Source organism: Scyliorhinus torazame, chromosome 5 (assembly GCF_047496885.1).
Source record: "Scyliorhinus torazame isolate Kashiwa2021f chromosome 5, sScyTor2.1, whole genome shotgun sequence".
In the NCBI taxonomy this organism is placed as follows: domain Eukaryota; kingdom Metazoa; phylum Chordata; class Chondrichthyes; order Carcharhiniformes; family Scyliorhinidae; genus Scyliorhinus; species Scyliorhinus torazame.
The window spans coordinates 84,928,540-84,946,116 of record NC_092711.1 but is presented as its reverse complement, the minus strand read 5'-3'; the positions used below and the strand labels follow the sequence as shown (position 1 = coordinate 84,946,116).

The 17,577-nt window shown below is 47.0% G+C and overlaps 1 protein-coding gene across 1 annotated transcript in view; it reads right to left on the bottom strand.

The window, feature by feature from the left end:
* The window catches only part of LOC140418750 (uncharacterized), a 58,910-nt gene extending 52,633 nt beyond the window's left edge, over positions 1-6,277 (bottom strand). The window contains exons 1-2 of the mRNA XM_072502356.1: positions 6,197-6,277; positions 2,837-4,158 (exon numbers count right to left, since the gene is read on the bottom strand). Coding sequence (XP_072358457.1) covers positions 2,837-3,827 — 991 coding nt within the window. The 5' untranslated portion in view covers positions 3,828-4,158; positions 6,197-6,277. The remainder of the gene's footprint in view (positions 1-2,836; positions 4,159-6,196) is intronic.
* Positions 6,278-17,577: the final 11,300 nt, after the last annotated feature.

The window sequence follows — 17,577 nt, the reverse complement described above, 5'->3', positions numbered from 1 at the left end:
TCGGCCATCGCGATTTCGGATCACGCCCCACACTGGGTGGGGCTGGAGTTTGGGGAAGAGAGGGGCCACGCCCGTTGTGGCGCATGGATGTGGGATTGTTGGCGGATGAGGAGGTCTGTGGGCGGATCCGGGGGTGTATACAGAGGTATATGGAGGCCACTGACAATGGGGAAGTCTCGGTGAGTGTGGTCTGGGAGGCGTTGAAGGCAGTGGTTAGAGGGGAGCTGATCTCCATCAGGGCTCACAGAGAAAAGAGGGAGAGGATGGAGAGGGAGGGATTGGTGGGGGAGATACTGAAGGTGGATAGGAGATACGTGGAATCCCCTGAGGGACTGCTGAAGGAGTTCCGGAGCCTCAAACGGAGTTTGACTTGCTGACCACAGGGAAAGCTGAGGCCCAGTGGAGGAAAATACAAGGAGCAGTGTACGAGTATGGGGAGAAGGCGAGTCGGATGCTGGTGCATTAGCTGCGGAGGAAGGAGGCGGCTAGGGAAATTGGGGGAATCAGGGACAAGGTAGGAAATACGGTGTGGAGTCCAGCTAAAATAAATGAGGTCTTCAGGGACTTCTGTGAGAACTTGTATAAATCTGAGCCCCCGGAGGGGGGCCGGGGGTGTGTGTGTGTGGGTGCGGCGGTTCCGGGACCAATTGAGGTTTCAAGGGTGGAGGAGGAGCAGGTAGAGGGTTTGGGGGCCCGATCGGGATGGAGGAGCTGGTTAAGGGGTTGGGGAGTATGTAGGCGGGCAAGGCCCCAGGACCGGATGGGTTCCCGATTGAATTCTATAGGAAGTTCTCGGAACTGTTGGGCCCGTTGCTGTTGAGAACTTTTAATGAGGCGAGAGAGAAAGGAACTCTTCCCCCGATGATGTCACGAGCACTGATCTGGCTTATTTTCAAGCGGGACAAAGACCTGCTGCATTGTGGTTCGTACAGGCCGATTTCACTCCTCAAGCTGTTGGCGAAGGTCCTGGCCACTAGGATTGAGGATTATTTCCCGGGAGTGATACCTAAGGATCAGACGGGATTTGTGAAGGATAGGCAGTTGAATGCAAATGTGCAGAAGCTCCTGAATGTGATTATGATGCCCTCGGAGGCGGGGGGGGGGGGGGGGGGGGGGGGGCAGGCAGAAGTGGTGGCGGCTATGGATACGGAGAAGGCCTTTGATCGGGTGGAGTGGGAGTACTTGTGGGAGGTGCTGGGTAGGTTTGGATTTGGGTTCATAGGGTGGGTTAAATTGTTATACCTGGCCCCGATGGTGTGTCGACGAACCGGTTGAGGTGAGAGTACTTTAGACTATACCGTGGAATGAGGCAGGGGTGCCCCTGTCCCCCCTGCTGTTTGTCTTGGCGATTGAGCCATTGGCCATGGCGCTGAGGGAATCTAGGGCACCGCATCTCACTATATGTGGATGATTTGCTTTTGTCTATTACGGACCCGGTAGAGGGGATAGGGGAGGTTATACAGACCCTCAGGGAGTTTGGAGAATTCTCGGGGTAGAAAGCTTAATATTGGGGAGAGCGAGCTCTTTGTGATGCATGCGCGGGGCCAGGAAAAGAGGTTGGAGGAGCTGCCACTCAAGATGGTGGAGAGGAGTTTTCGGTATTTGGGTATTCAGGTGGCCAAGAGTTGGGAGGTCTTGCATAAGCTCAATCTGGCGCAGTTGGTGGACTAGATGAAGGAGGACTTTAGGAGGTGGGACATGCTACCGCTCTCCCTACGGGTAGGGTGCAGTCTGTCAAGATGACGGTCCTCCCTAGGTTCTTGTTCGTGTTTCAGTGCCTGCCCATCCTCATCCCCAAGGCCTTTTTCAAGCGAGTGAGCAAGAGTATTATGGGATTTGTGTGTGGGCCCCGAGGGTTAAGAGACTGTTCTTGGAGCCGAGTTGTGGGATAGCGATATTTGGGGTATCGGAAGATCCGGGAGTGCAGGAGTCGAAAGAGGCCGGAGTTCTGGCCTTTGCCTCCTTGGTAGTCCGGACAAGGCTCTTGTTAATGTGGAGGGACGAGAAGCCCCCAAGTGTGGAGGCTTGGGTCAATGACATGGCGGGGTTTCTTAGGTTGGAGAAGATAAAGTTTGCCTTGCGAGGGTCTTTGCAGTGGTTCTCCAGGCGGTGGCAACCGTTCCTCGACTTTCTCGCGGAGCGTTAGATGGAGGTCAGCAGCAGCAGCAAACCGGGAGGGGGGCTGGTGGGGGGCTGATTTATTTTCCTTTTTGAAAGGGGCGCTTGCCCTATTTTGTTTTGAGTTGGGTGTTAATCGTTTAGAGGTTAAGTTGTTCTGTTTGGTTGGCATGTTGCCCTTTTTTATTTGTATTATTTTCCCTTTTGGAGAGTTTTGTAAACTTATTGAAAAACTTTGAATAAATACATTTTTGAAAAAAATGAGAGTTACTAAAATATTCAGCACACTGTGTGTTGAAAATAAAGCTGATTTATTATTCATAGAGAAATATTTTAAAATATAAATTTAGTGTACCCAATTCATTTTTTCCAATTTAGGGGCAATTTAGCGAGGCCAATCCACCTACACTGCACATCTTTGGGTTGTGGGGGCGAAACTCACGCAAACATGGGGAGAAGGTGCAAACTCCACACGGACAGTGACCCAGAGCCAGGATCTAACCTGGGACCTCAGCGCCGTGAGGCAGCAGTGCTAACCGCTGCACCACAGTGTTGCCCCTTTATACAGAAAATTAATCATTCTATCCGGGTTGGCCTTTATTAACATCAGCAGAAACAGATTCAATGAACATGGTTCAATCCTGGATGCGATTAACAACAAAATCCAGTCACTGTGGCTACTTGTGAATTTGCTGGTGACTCAGCAGGGTGGATGGCTGGGTGAATCCCTTCCCACACTGGGAGCAGGTGAATGGCCTCTCCCCAGTGTGGACTCTATGTTTCTGCAGGGTGGATGAATCAATAAATCCCTTCCCACACACAGTGCAGGTGAATGGCCTCTCCCCAGTGTGAATCCGCTGGTGAACAGTAAGTTGAGAAGCTCGTCTGAACCCAGTCCCACAGTCAGAGCACCTGAACGGCCTCTCGTCGGTGTGAGCACGCTGATGGAGCATCAGGTTCCCAGCACTTTTATAGCATTTGCCGCAGTCTGGACATTTAAAAGGTCTCTCGCCAGTGTGAACTCGTTGGTGTGTCAGCAGCATGAATGAGTGTTTGAATTTCTTCCCACACTTGGAGCAGGTGAACGGCTTCTCCCCAGTGTGAACGCGCTGGTGTGCAGGGAGTTCAGAAGATCGCCTGAACCCAGTCCCACAGTCAGAGCACCTGAACGGTCTCTCGTCAGTGTGAACACGTTGATGGGATATCAGTTCCCAGGAACTTTTAAAGCACTTCCCACAGTCTGAACATTTAAAAGGTCTCTCCCCAGTATGAACACGTTGATGGCGTATTAGCTCCAGGGAACCTTTATAACACTTCTCACAGTCTGGGCATTTGAACGGTTTTGTGTCTGTGTGAACCTGCTGGTGTCTCTGCAGGTGCTGAGACCGAGTAAATCCTTTCCCACATTCAGAGCAGGCGAATGGCCTCTCCCCTGTGTGAACTCGCCGGTGTCGCAGCAGTCCTGATGATTCAGTGAATTCCTTCCCACACTCTGAGCAGGAGAAAGGCCTCTCCCCAGTGTGAACTCGCTGGTGTGTCTGCAGACTGGATAACCGAGTGAATCTCTTCCCACACTTTGAGCAATTGAACGGTCTCTCTCCAGTGTGAACTCGCTGATGTACAGTGAGGTCAGACGATCGCCTGAACCCAGTCCCGCGGTGAGAGCACCTGAACGGTCTCTCATCAGTGTGAACACGTTGATGGGACATCAGTTCCCAGGAACCTTTGAAGCAGGTTTATGGTTTTTCCACTGTGTGAACTTGCTGGTGTGCAGTGAGATCTGGTGATGAATTTAACCTCTTTCCACAGGATTTGCAGTTGGGGCATCTGAAAAGTCTCTCTCCAGTGTGAACTCGTAGGGTGAATGACCGAGTGAATTCCTTCCCACAGGACGAGAAGTGGTCTCTCCCTTCTGTTACTGCACCGATGAGTTTCCAGCAGAGACAGGGACCCGAATTCCTCCACACAGTCCACACATTTCTCAAAACATCTGATGATATTCAGATCCTGATGTGATCTTCTAATCCTCTGTGAAATTGACTTAAAACAGAAAATAGGGAGTGAGAGAGAGCCCACAAAAATTCAAAGGCAGGTTGTGAAATTGAGTTGAATCAATCTGGTCATTTGTGGGGCCAGCACTACCTAAACATGACCATGAAAATGGCTGGATTATTGTAAAAACCGAACTGTTTCATTAATGTCCTTCAGGGAAGGGAACCTGCCTCCCAGTCTGGACCTACACAAAACTCGGACCCCTATTGGATCATAAGAAATAGGAACAGCAGTAAAATATTCGGCCCATCGGGTCTGCTCTGTTAATTACTACGATCGTAGATGGCTTTGGTCTATTAACTCCACTTTTCTGCATCTCCTCAACTCCCCTCACCCCCTGAGAGATCAAAACTCTCCATCTCAGCCTGAAGTATATTCAATGATGGAGCATCCACAACCCTCTGGTATAGACAATTCTACGTGACGAGAGAGAAAAAATGTGAGAGAAGTGGGAGAGAAAAAGATTGAGAGGTGGGAGAGAGACAAGTGGTTGGGAAAGACAGGGTATAATGGAGAGATATTTTATAGATGTTAAACTGAACCACCATTTGACAATTTCCCAAACCCTCAACATCCACCACATAGAAGGGTCAGTCTAGCAAGCGAATATGAACAACATCATCTCCAAGATCCCGATCAGGTCAAACACCATCCGATCTGTCTGATGTCCAATACTGCATGAGCACACATTTCCTCCAGTTTAATATTGGGAAGACCAAAGCTGTTGTCTTTAGTTCCCAGTATAAACCACACTCCCGAGCCAATGACCCCATTCTTCTCCCTGGGAACTTTCTAAGGACAAACTAAACTATTCACAACAATTCCCAAACTGAGATTCTGACCAGATATTCACATCATCACCAAGACCACCTATTTCTGCTTCAGTTAAATTGCTCAATTCCACTCTGCTGCTGAAACCATCACACATTCTTTTATTACCTCTAGATTTAACAATCCTAAAGCACTCCCAGTCGGCCTCCCACATTCAACCTCCCTGTATTCTGGAGGTCATCAAAATCTTTGCTGCCTATGTGCTTAGTCACACCAAGTCGTGTTCCGCCCCTGTGCTCGCTGACATACAAAGGCTCCAGTTTAAGAAATCACTCCATCCTTGGTGTCCATTCCCCAGTTTCCAAGCCTATAAACGCTGGAATTTCCTCCCTAATCCTCTCCCCTCTATCTTCCTTTCCTACTTTAAAATATTCCGTAAATTCTATATCCTTGGCCAAACCTTTGATAATCAGTCCTCATGTGTCCCTACATACTTCTGTGCCAAATGTTGCTTTATAAAATTCCCATGAAACACCTTGGAATGTTCCATGACATGAATGATACAATATAAACACACATTGTATGAGACAAATATTGCTGTTCCTTCAACATTGTTGCATGAATAACCTGTAACTACCTATCGAACAACACTGTGAGAGCAACGTCTGCAGCAGTTCAAGAAGATCAGTCATCAACTTCTTCACAGGTAACGGGATGAGGAATATTTGCAGCTGGTCCTGTGAGTGAAAGCACAGGGGAGTGGGACTAACTGCTTTGTTCTGGCAGAGAACTGGCACTAACAGGAAGGCTAAGCAGTCTTCTTCTGTAATAGTAAGAAGTCTTACAACACCAGGTTAAAGTCTAGCAGGTTTGTTTCGATATCACTAGCTTTTGGAGCGCTGCACCTTCCTCAGGTGAATCTTCTGTAATGTAATCATTCAATGATTCTACGACTTAACGAACAAGAGACAAACATTGGAAGCCAGGTACTAACTTCTGGAATTCATGGCAAATGCCCCAAATAAAGATGGCGTAGCACATGCGCTATGCTGCCCATTGCCCCCTACAAAGATGGCGGCCGCATTGCTCGCTGTTATCTAAAGATGGCGGCTGCAACATCGGTCCCAACAAAGGGCCTCGATGTTTTTATTTGCGGATGAGGCCTTCGTCCGGTGTTTATGAAACCTTCTATTCCTGCACCAAGTGTTCATGAAGCCTCCCTCCTCACACGCCGGCTGCATTTAACCTCACTCACCCGCTATCTTAATTAGTTCATCTCTGCCTGCAGCTCCTGCACATCCCATCCGAACACTTCCAACACCCGCACTGCGCATACTCCAGTAAGAGAGACACTGCGCATACTCCAGTAAGAAAGACACTGCGCCTGCGCAATGGTCTTCTGGACTGAAGCTGGGGCATAGTCACCCTCTCGGTGAATGCTGGGTAACCGCATCGCCATGGGCAAGCCCCATTGTCCAATATAAAATCATCCATCGCCGATTACGATTTCAGAGATAGATATAAAACAATTAAGTCAGCTGATACAGCATCCGAGCGAATGGGATCTGCTCCATAGTTCTAGCCTAGATTTGATTAAAAGCAGAGTTGGTCAGATGCCAACTCATTTGAACCTCAGCAGACAATGTGAACAGGTGTCTCTTTTCTCACAAAGAGAATATTAAAACATCACCTTCGCACTAAGAAGCAGTGACTGTATATTAATTGCTTTGGACTTTCAAAGCTCAAGTGTTAACAGGTAGAAAAATTGAATAAATCTATTTGCATATATGAAGTTCCATGGTTAAAGAAAAGCAAAATACTGTGGATACAATAAATATGAAATAAAAATAGAAAATGATGCCAATACTCAGAATTTGTACAACTTCCAGGTCAAACCTTAAATTGAAGTGATGTGTCACAGCTTTAGCATGAAGAAACTGGTGGGCATCAATATGATTCACAGCAATGGCATCTGCAGTAAATGCAGCACCAGGAATATCAGCTCAGAGTTGTTGAGCTGTCGCCTGAACTATAGAAATTAGACTGGGGAAGGAGAAAGTTTCCTGGATAATTTGATCCAGAAAGTCGTAAATTACATAATTTATGATTTAATCTATGGTCAGGGTTAGGAGGATCATAGAATCCTACAGGAGGCCATTCGGCCCATCGAGTCTACACCACCCCTCTGAAAGAGAATCACACCTCGGCCCAAATCCCACACTATCCCCGTAATCCCACCTAGGGCCAATTCAGCATAGCCAATCCACCTAACATGCACATCTGGGACTGGTTTAGTACAGTGGGCAACCCGCTGGCTTGTAATGCAGAACAAGGCAGCAGCATGGGTAAAACAGAAATCAAACATTCCCATTTGGTTCCAGGCATTCGCAGATTTTATTAGTTTCTTCTCCATTTTGACCCATTATAAAGTGCCTGATGTTTTCTCATTTCAAAATGATCCCAAATCCAAATAACAGTGTTTGCTCCTTAGTTTTATAGAACAGTACAGCACAGAACAGGCCCTTCGGCCCTCGATGTTGTGCTCAGCAATGAAAACCAAAAATCCCTGCAATTGGTTTGTCCAGTCCTTGAAGATGCACTGAAAACCTTCAAGGACCAAGGTTCATTAAATTGCCGTCTAAACTGTTTTTGGTGACGTCTCGCAACACCACACACACGACCACTCAGAGTTCCCCAGCTTTACTACTACTGAAGAGGAAGCTGAGAACATCTGATCAACATGTCCCCCGAGACGTCTGAGATAGTGGAACACAATCAGCAGTCACAAACCTGAAGAGAAGGTAATCCCAAAAGGCACTCGATTGTACAAGGAGAGCAAGTATTTGTGCACAGCTGTACTACCAGCGAGAAGTGGGTTCCTGCAACTGTATTGGCAATACCATAATAATCATGGGGGACTTCAATATGCAGGTGGACTGGGAAAATCAGGTTGTTAGCAGATCCCAAGAAAGGGAATTTTTGGAGCAACTTGTGGTAGAGCCCACTGGGGAACAAGCAATTCTGGATTTGGTGATGTGTAATGAGGCAGACCTGATTAGGGAACTTAAGGTGAAGGAACCCTTAGGGGGCAGTGACCACAATATGATAGAATTTACCCTGCAGTTTGAGAGGGAGAAGCTGGAATCAGGTGTAACGGTACTACAATTGAATAAAGGTAACTACAAAGACATGAGAGAGGAGCTGGCCAGAGTTGATTGGAAGGGTAGCCGAGCACGGAAGACAGTGGAACAGCAATGGCAAGAGTTTGGGGGGATTATTCGGGAGGCACAACTGAAATTTTGTTCATGTTTAGTTTATTTCTCGACAGCTCGTGTGGTCGAAACCCAGGGCCACCCTGACTGTTTTATAGCTCGCTTTTTAAAATGAACATTTGATTATCCTCCAAAGCTTCAAATACATTTGCTTGAAATTTCCCAAAACATGACCATGGGCCTGTGGATTACTGGTCTAGTTGGAGGACAATATTACTACGCTATCACCTCCCCATATAAAACCTTTCGTCCATGGTGTCACCAGAGTGTTGTTGGGTTGAAATTAGAATCAATCACTTCAAAATCACTTTCCTGTCTAAAATTATTATTTCTCTCTCAAAGGCCTGGTGCAACATTTACTCAGACAAACCAACGACAATTGGTTTATGTATCCAACTGAATCAGGGTTATAAATGTTTTGTTTTAAAACCCGTGCTGGAGTCTTGTTCTGAGCAGAGATCACAGGCTTGTCCTATAATTGTCAGCCAGCAAGCTGCTGTGAAAGCTTTATTCAGGATAGATTGAGCGTGAGCTTTTGCCATAACTTTCTTGAGATTTAAAAGATTAATACATGGTTATTTCTTGAGGTCGATTCCATTCCCGTGCTGAGGAGATTTCTGTACCAGACAGGAGGGATAGCATTTGGAGACTCTCGATTCTCGACCAATTCCCATTCACTGTTGGATAATGGAGGTGTCACTGTGTGTAATGTACAACTTAGTAAGAATTGTCAGCAAGGTTAATCAGCACTTTCTAATTGATGATGCTAATCAGTGGCACATTTCAGTGGCACATTTCAGACACTGAAATGTAGAGTTCTTACCAAAAGTCAATTCAGGAATTACCTGATCAGCGTTTCTGAATTCTGGGGAAAGATCAGACAGCAGTTGTGAAAGGGGCACCACAGCCCCGTGTACGCAATCGGCTGTAGATCCCCAATATTAAACTCTGGTCCAGTTATTAACTTTTATTTCTTTATTCTTTAAGGGGATGTGGGCATCACTGGCAAGGCCAGCATTTGTTGCCCATTCCTAATTCCCCTTGAACTGAGTGACCTCGAGGCCCATTTCAGAGGGAAGTTAAGTGGCAACCACATTGCTGTTGATCTGGAGTTGCATGTTGGCCAGATCAGATAAGGATGGCAGCTTTCCTGAAAGGACATTAGCGAACCAAATTTGTTTTTTAAAAAAATCGATGCTGGGTTCATTGTCATCATTGACTGAGACTAGCTTTCCAGATTTTGTAACTGAATTTATATTATCTCAGCTACTGCTGAATGTAGAGATGCAGTCTTAGAATCAGAATGGTGACGCCACAGAAGGGGGCCATTTGGCCCATCGAGTCCATGCAAGAGCATGTGTGGGAATTTGAACCTATGTCCTCAGAGAATTAACCTGGGCCTCTGGATTACTAATCTAGTGACATTACAACAACACCACCATCTCCCCTGAATAACCTTGAACATCAGCAGAAACAAACTCGAACTGTCGGAATGAACATTGTTCAGTGTGATTAACAGCAGCATTAACAACAGAATCCAACTTCACTTGTGAACTTGCTCATGTGTCAGCAGGTTGGCTAACTGAGTGAATCTCTTCCCACATTCAAGGCAACCAAATGCCCTCTTCCCAGTGTGAACCCTCTGGTGTGTCAGCAGGGCAGATGACTGAGCAAATCTCTTCTCACACACAGAACAGGTGAATGGCCTTCCGCCAGTGTAGATTCGCTGGTGTATCAGCAGCTGAGATGACTGAGTGAATCCATTCCCACACAGGGAGCAGATGAATGGTTTCTCCCTGGTGTGACCTCGCTGGTGCAGTGAGGGCGAATGACTGCCTGAAATTCGTTCCACAGAATGAGCAGCTGAACCGCTTTTCCAGTGTGTGAATTCTCTGGTGTGACTGGAAGATGAATAATGCAGTGAATCCACCCCCCCCCCCCCCCAACACACACTGAGCAGGTGAATGGCCTCTCTCCAGTGTGACTGGCGATGAGTTTCCAGCTCCGATGGGTAATTGAATTCCTTCTCACAGTCCCCACATTTCCACGGTTTCCCCATGGTGTGGCTGCGCTTGTGTCTCGACAGGCCGGATGAATGGCTGAAGCCTCGTCCATGCACTGAACATGTGTAGGGTTTCTCACTCTGGTGAACGGTGCGTTTTCGCTCCATGTTCAAATTCCGATGATAGGTGTCAATAAATGGAGCAGCTGTCAGATCTTGAAGTGATGTTTCTGATGTCTGACTGCAAATCCTCTCCTAATATCCTGTGGAATTGATTTTATAAAGAAAACAAGGATGATAGAACTGTAAAGAGGCCTGTAAATCCCCGTCCCACACACTCTCCCTCCTCCTTGGGCTGAAATCCAAACCCATCTCACCATCTGCACCATTTATTTCCTCCACTCCCAGTTTTCTCCCTCCCTCTCCTCTGCCTGGGTTCAGTTCTCCAGCTCCTGTCCGCAAACTGACAATAAAATCAGTGGGTCTTATTGGGGGTTTGGGGCCTCCAGCGGGTGTTTCTGAATCTTCCCCGCCCACCTGCCAAGGTTTCCTTCCTTACCAGAGATCAGAGTCCTCATTGATTTGAGTGCAAGGTGTAAGCTCTTATTTATTGTCCCCCCTCCCCCATCCTCTGATGTGAACCATCCTCCAGTGGCTGAAGCAGGATGGTGACCGTTAACCGCTTCCACTGGGCAGAAGATACGAAACTCTGAGAACACACACCAACAGATTCAAAAACAGCTTCTTCCCCATTGTTACCAGCCTCCTGAATGGCCCTCTTATGGACTGAACTGATCTCTCTATGCATCTTCTCTATTCTTGTAGCACTGTACTCCATGTGCTTCACCCATTGTCCAGGTTTATGTATATACGTTGTGTATTTATTGTATGCCCTATGTTTTCCATGTATAGAAAGATCTGCCTGGACTATACACATGACAATACTTTTCACTGTACCTCGGTACATGTGACAATAAATCTAAATCTACACAGTGTCAAAGACTGTTTCCCAAAGTCACCGATTTACTTTGGCAAAACTTGAACTTTCTTCTTTTATTGCACAGAAATTATTGCAGTGTTTTGGGGAAGATGTTGAAGGCACAAGCATGATATGTTGGAATGATTCCCTTAATATGGAGAGTATTAATGCTTCTGTGAATTGCTTCAAATTTTTATAAACATAGTGAATGTGCTCTATAAATGCAAGTAGTTACTGTTGATTATGGATGATCCTTGTTTGCCATTCCAGGCAGAAAACGCAAGGATACACTCACTCTGCAAAAAGACTATTCACCAGCTAATTGTGGATTCACGGGGTCGTCCATTTACTGACACAATAACACAGAAACATTGGAGAGGGACCATTCAGATATTACACATGTCCAAAGGGGTTCACTCACCATTTCCAATTGTTAACACTCCAATTTTCAAAGACGAAAGGATTTGATTCATGATTGGCTGTGCAAATATTTTGCACAGGGAAAAGCTTCATTCGTTAACCCCCGTTTACTGACCATTAATGAGTTTACATCTGTTCATCGTCGTTGGTTCTGATATTGTTGCTGTTACAATAACCAGGATGGAATTATGGTGTAGATCCCTTGAGATTCTGTACTAATTCATTCATTTTATATCCTGGCCCACTGGCTCTCAGTAAGATCATTAACTTGTTTTTTAATCTCTCCATTCAGCATAAAAAATCACTATAAACTAATGGAGACATTCAATGACGGGACTATTACACAGCATTCCCCGCTGTGGCGAATATCCCCGATCCACAGCACAGGAGACCAGAGCGCAGGAGGAGAGAATATTCTGAATTATACTGGAATTTGAGGAACATAAAGACCAGGATTGAACGGCGGAGCAGACTCGATGGGCCGAATGGCCCAATTCTGCTCCTATTTCTTATGTTCTTTTGATCTCTATTCTTCACTGATCCTCAATCCCCTTCTTTCCTGTAAATATGATGTGGAGATGCCGGCGTTGGACTGGGGTGAGCACAGTACGAAGTCTTACAACACCAGGTTAAAGTCCAACAGGTTTGTTTCGATGTCACTATTTTTTTTCTCAAGCTTTCTGTTCTTGGTCCTCTTGGTCTGTTCTCTCCTGTAAATAATGGAAGGAACGTGCACTTCGTTTTATCTACAGTTTTGGTTATTGACACTCATGCCCACGTCTCCATCTCAATACAATAAAATATCAGTGTAAACGAATGGAGACTGCCAATGGCGATATATATACCCAACATGCCCCGCGATGGAGAATATCCCCCATCCATACAGAAGAGACCAATGCGCAGGCGCAGTGCCAGTGATGGCGATGACCAGAAACTTGTTTGTTTCGGCCTGCGCCAGGTCAGAGGCGGCGAAGGTGCGGAGGGAGCGACGGAGCCGGTGGGTAGAGGAGGACTACATTGTAAATACTTTACGAATTACCTAATACCCGAATAGGAAGCTCCTGGTGCTGCCTTTGTACCGGCCTGTTCAACCTCTCAGTGACCGGCCCGGGTTACCAAGGACAATGTGCAACAGAGCGCATGCGCGGTGATCTCTGTCCTGTCAGCGGGAGGAGAGGATGTTGTGAATTTCTCTCCTGGACTGACAGGGATGGATTCTGGAAACTTCTTTTACAGGGGTTTAGAAAGGGAGGATTTACACACAGAAATCTCAAACCAAGAGACACGTTTGTCTCATTTGAATTTCTATCCTGGACCAACAGTGACGGTTTGCTTAAGCATAGAGATTGAAACGATTGGAGAAGATTGGCTAGTTGGGGTTTTTCATTCAGAAAAAGGAACATTTGCAATCCCCTGATGGAGGTCTTCAAAATTTACGAATGGATTGCAGGAATAGATGTGGAGAGACTGTTTCAATTTGTGGGAGGTTCCTAAACTAGAGACATGAATACAAGATAGGTACTGACAAATCCACAGGGAAATAAGCAGAAATGTGTTTCCTCAGAGTGGTTAGAATGTGGAACTGTGTCAAAAAGCTGAAGATTCTTTCAAATGGAAACTACATGAGAAAATTAGAGCGATGAAGATAAACGGATAAACTGCTGAGATTGGATGAGGCAGGTGGAATTGGATGAAGATAGGAGAAGCTTAATCACCAGGAGAAGCTCATTGAGCTAAATAACCTATTTATGTTTCATTTTCCAGGGTATTTGAACGGGAGGATTTGTAGACAGGAAATCTTATCATAGAATCATAGAATTTACAGTGCAGAAGGAAGCCATTCAGCCCATCGAGTCTGCACCGGCCCTTGGAAAGAGCACCCCACTTAAGCCCACATATCGAACCTATCCCTGTTACCCAGTAACGCCACCTAACTTTTTTAGGACACCAAGGGCTATTTAGCATAGCCAATCCACCTAACCTGCACATCTTTGTACTGTGGGAGGAAACCAGAGCACCCAGAGGAAATCCACACAGACATGCGGAGAACTTGCAGACTCCACACAGGCAGTGACCAAAGCCGGGAATCAAACCTGGGACCCTGGAGCTGTGAAGCAACTGTGCTAACCACTGTGCTACCGTGCTGCCCGAGGACAAGTATATCTTCAGCCTTTGAATGTGGAAGGAGAATGTTATTTCTGTCTGTGGGAAAGAATTTGAAACAACGGAGTGACTGCAAAAGCACCAAGATACACACACACCGAGCGAGAGTGTCCCAGTGAGCTGACTGTGGAAAGAGCTTTAACCAGTTATACAGCCTGAAACAAACATCACACCATTTACAGTGGGGGTAAACCATACATATGATCTATGTGTAAACAAGACTCAAAGTGATCATCCAACCTGGAGAGACAACGGCAGCATGGATAAACCGTGGACATGTAGGGACTGTGGGAAGGGATTCACTTATCCATCCACACTGCAAATTCATCAATGCAATCACACTGGAGAAAGACTCTTCACCTGCTCTGTGTGTGGGAAGTGATTCATTAATTCATCTGACTTTCTGACACACCAGTGGGGTTACACAGGGGAGATACCATTTATCTGCTCCGAGTGTTGGAAGGGATATGCTCGCTCATCCCACCTGCTGATACACAAGCGATTTCACATTGGGGAAAGACCGTACACCTGCTCTGTTTGTGAGAAAGGTTTCACAAATTCATCTGATCTTCGAACACACAAGCAAGCTCATGCTGGGGAGAGGCCATTCACCTGTTCCACCTGTGGTAAGAAATTCACTCAGTCATCACTCCTCACTGCGCACCAACATGTTCATACTAGCAATAGACGATTTAAATGTTCTGACTATGAGAAGAGTTTTAAAAGCAGATGTGAAATGCTGACACACCAACGTGCACACACTGGGGAGAGACCATTCACCTGCTCTGAATGTGGAAAGGGATTCGCCTGTTCATCCAACTTTCTGAGACACCAGCGAGTTCACACTGGTGAGAGGTTGTTTACCTGCTGTACGTGTAGGAAGGGATTTGCTCAGTCAGACAACCTGGTTAGACACAAACGACTTCACGAGTGACTGCAGGAGTTGGATTCTGCTATTATTGCTGCTGTTAACCACGTCCCGGACTAAACCATGTTCATTTTGACTTTTGGTGTTTCTTTCTGCTGATGTTAATAATTATAAGTGCTTAGTACTCTTGTTATTTCTCAAATAAATCAGCTTTGTGTTAAACCCATTGTTGTAGATTTTTAGCTTTGCTACCTTAGTGTTTAACATTACCTGGCAGGAACTCAGAAAGGACAATCTGGGGGAGGATCGTACGGCAGGAAGAGAATTTAAGTCTGGGCACAATCCAGGAGATGATGGTCATCTACAACTTGTTCCTAATGGAAAAACCTAACACAGTATTTATATGGGCAGCACAGTGGTTAGCACTGTGGCTTCACAGCTCCAGGGTCCCAGGTTCGATTCTGGCTTGGGTGTCTGTGCGGAGTCTGCACATTCTCCGTGTGTCTGCGTGGGTTTCCTCCGGGTGCTCCGGTTTACTCCCACAAGTCCCGAAAGATGTGCTGTTAGGTAATTTGGACATTCTCAATTCTCCCTCTGTGTACCCGAACAAGCGCCAGAATATGGCGACTAGGGGCTTTCCACAGTAACTTCTTGCAGTGTTATTGTAAGCCTACCTGTGACAATAATAAAGATTATTATTATTATATTCAATCTAGTTATTGGATTTTTCATTTTGTACAGTTTAGTCTCCATGATAGCACAGATATTGTCTTTACTTCTTCATTTCCAGTCAATTTAATATTTGTTTCCTCCAACCAATCCAGAACATCATATGGACCTTCTCAATGAGGCTCCCAGTCCCACCACTTTCAACAATGTTTGTAACAATGGGCGGCATGGTAGCACAGTGGTTAGCACTGTTGCTTCACAGCACCAGGCACCCGGGTTTGATTTCCGGCTTGGGTCACTGTCTGTGCAGAGTTTGCACGTATTCCCTGTGTCTGTGTGGGTTTCCTCCGAGTGCTCTGGTTTTGTCCCACAAAAGTCCGGAAAGACTTGTTAGATGAATTGGACATTCTGAATTCTTACTCTGTGTACGCGAACAGGCGCCAGAATGTGGCGAAGAGGGGATTTTCACCGTAACATCATTGCAATGTTAATGTAAGCCTACTTTAAAAAAAAAATGTTTATTCAAATTTTCCAACAGAATTTTTAACAAACCCCCTCCCCCCAATAGCAAAACGAAAGAAACACAAGTCAAAAATTATACAAAACTTATACATTGGGTTTCCCCCATATACAGTAACCCCCCCCAATGACATTCAAACGTACCCATAGGGAAGCCCCCCCCCCCACCCACCCACCCGAATTCCTCCCCCCCCAAAAGAGACCCCCCACCCTTGGGTTGCTGCTGCAGCTGACCTCCTCCTAACACTCTGCGAGATAGTCTAGGAACAGTTGCCACCACCTGAAGAACCCCTGCACAGACCCTCGTAAGGCAAACTTTATCCTCTCCAGCTTAATGAACCCTGCCATGTCATTTATCCAGGCTTCCACACTGGGGGCTTTGCGTCCTTCCATAATAGCAAGATCCTCCGCCGGGCTACCAGGGACGCAAAGGCCAGGATACCGGCCTCTTTCGCCCCCTGCACTCCCGGCTCGTCCGTTACCCCAAATAGTGCCAACCCCCAACTCGGCTTGACCTTGGACTTTCACCACCTTGGACATAATCCTCGCGAAACCCCTCCAAAACCCATCCAGTGTCGGGCATGACCAGAACATGTGGACGTGATTCGCCGGGCTTCCCGAGCACCTCCCACATCTGTCCTCCACCCCAAAGAACCTACTCAACCTCGCCCCTGTCATATGCGCTCTGTGAGTAACCTTGAATTGTATTAGGCTGAGCCTGGCGCAAGAGGAGGAAGAATTAACCCTACTCAGGGCATCAGTCCACAGACCCTCATCTATCTCCTCTTCCCACTTGCCCTTTAACTCCTCTACCGAGGCCTCCTCTTCTTTCAGCTCCTGGTAGCTCGCCAAAACCCTGTCTTCTCCAACCCATACACCCGAAATCACCCTGTCCTGAATCCCCTGTGCCGGGAGCAGCGGGAATTCCCTCACCTGCCGCCTCACTTGCATATACCTGAAAGCATTTCCCGGGGGTAACCCAAACTTCTCCTCCAATGCCCCTAGGCTCGCAAACGTCCATCTATAAACAGGTCCCCCCATTCTTCTAATCCCTGCCCGATGCCAGCTCCGAAACCCCCCATCCACCCTTCTCAGGACGAATCGCTGGTTCTCCCGAATCGAGGACCAAATCGAGGCTCCCACCTCGCCCCTGTGTCGTCTCCACTGCCCCCAGATCTTCAACGTCGCCGCCACGACCGGACTCGTGGTGTACCTCGTCAGCGAGAGCAGCAGTGGTGCCAGCGCCCTCAGGCTCGTGCCCACACAGGACGCCATCTCCAACCTCTTCCACACCGCCCCCTCTACCTCCATTACCCACTTATGGATCATCGCCACATTGGCAGCCCAATGATAGCCGCACAAATTTGGCAGCGCCAGCCCTCCCCTGTCCCTACTACGCTCCAAAAACACCCTCTTTACCCTTGGGGTCTTATTTGCCCACACGAAACCCATGATGCTCCTACCTACCCGTTTGAAAAAGGCCTTGGGAATCATAATGGGAAGGCACTGGAACACAAAGAGAAACCTCGGGAGGACCATCATTTTAACCGACTGTACCCTGCCCGCTAGCGAGAGTGGCAGCACATCCCATCTTTTGAAATCCTCCTCCATCTGCTCCACCAACCGCGTCAAATTGAGCTTGTGCAGGGCCCCCCAACTCCCAGCCACTTGGATCCCTAAGTACCGTAAGCTCCTTTCCGCCCTCTGCAACGGTCGGTCGTCTATCCCCTTTTCCTGGTCCCCT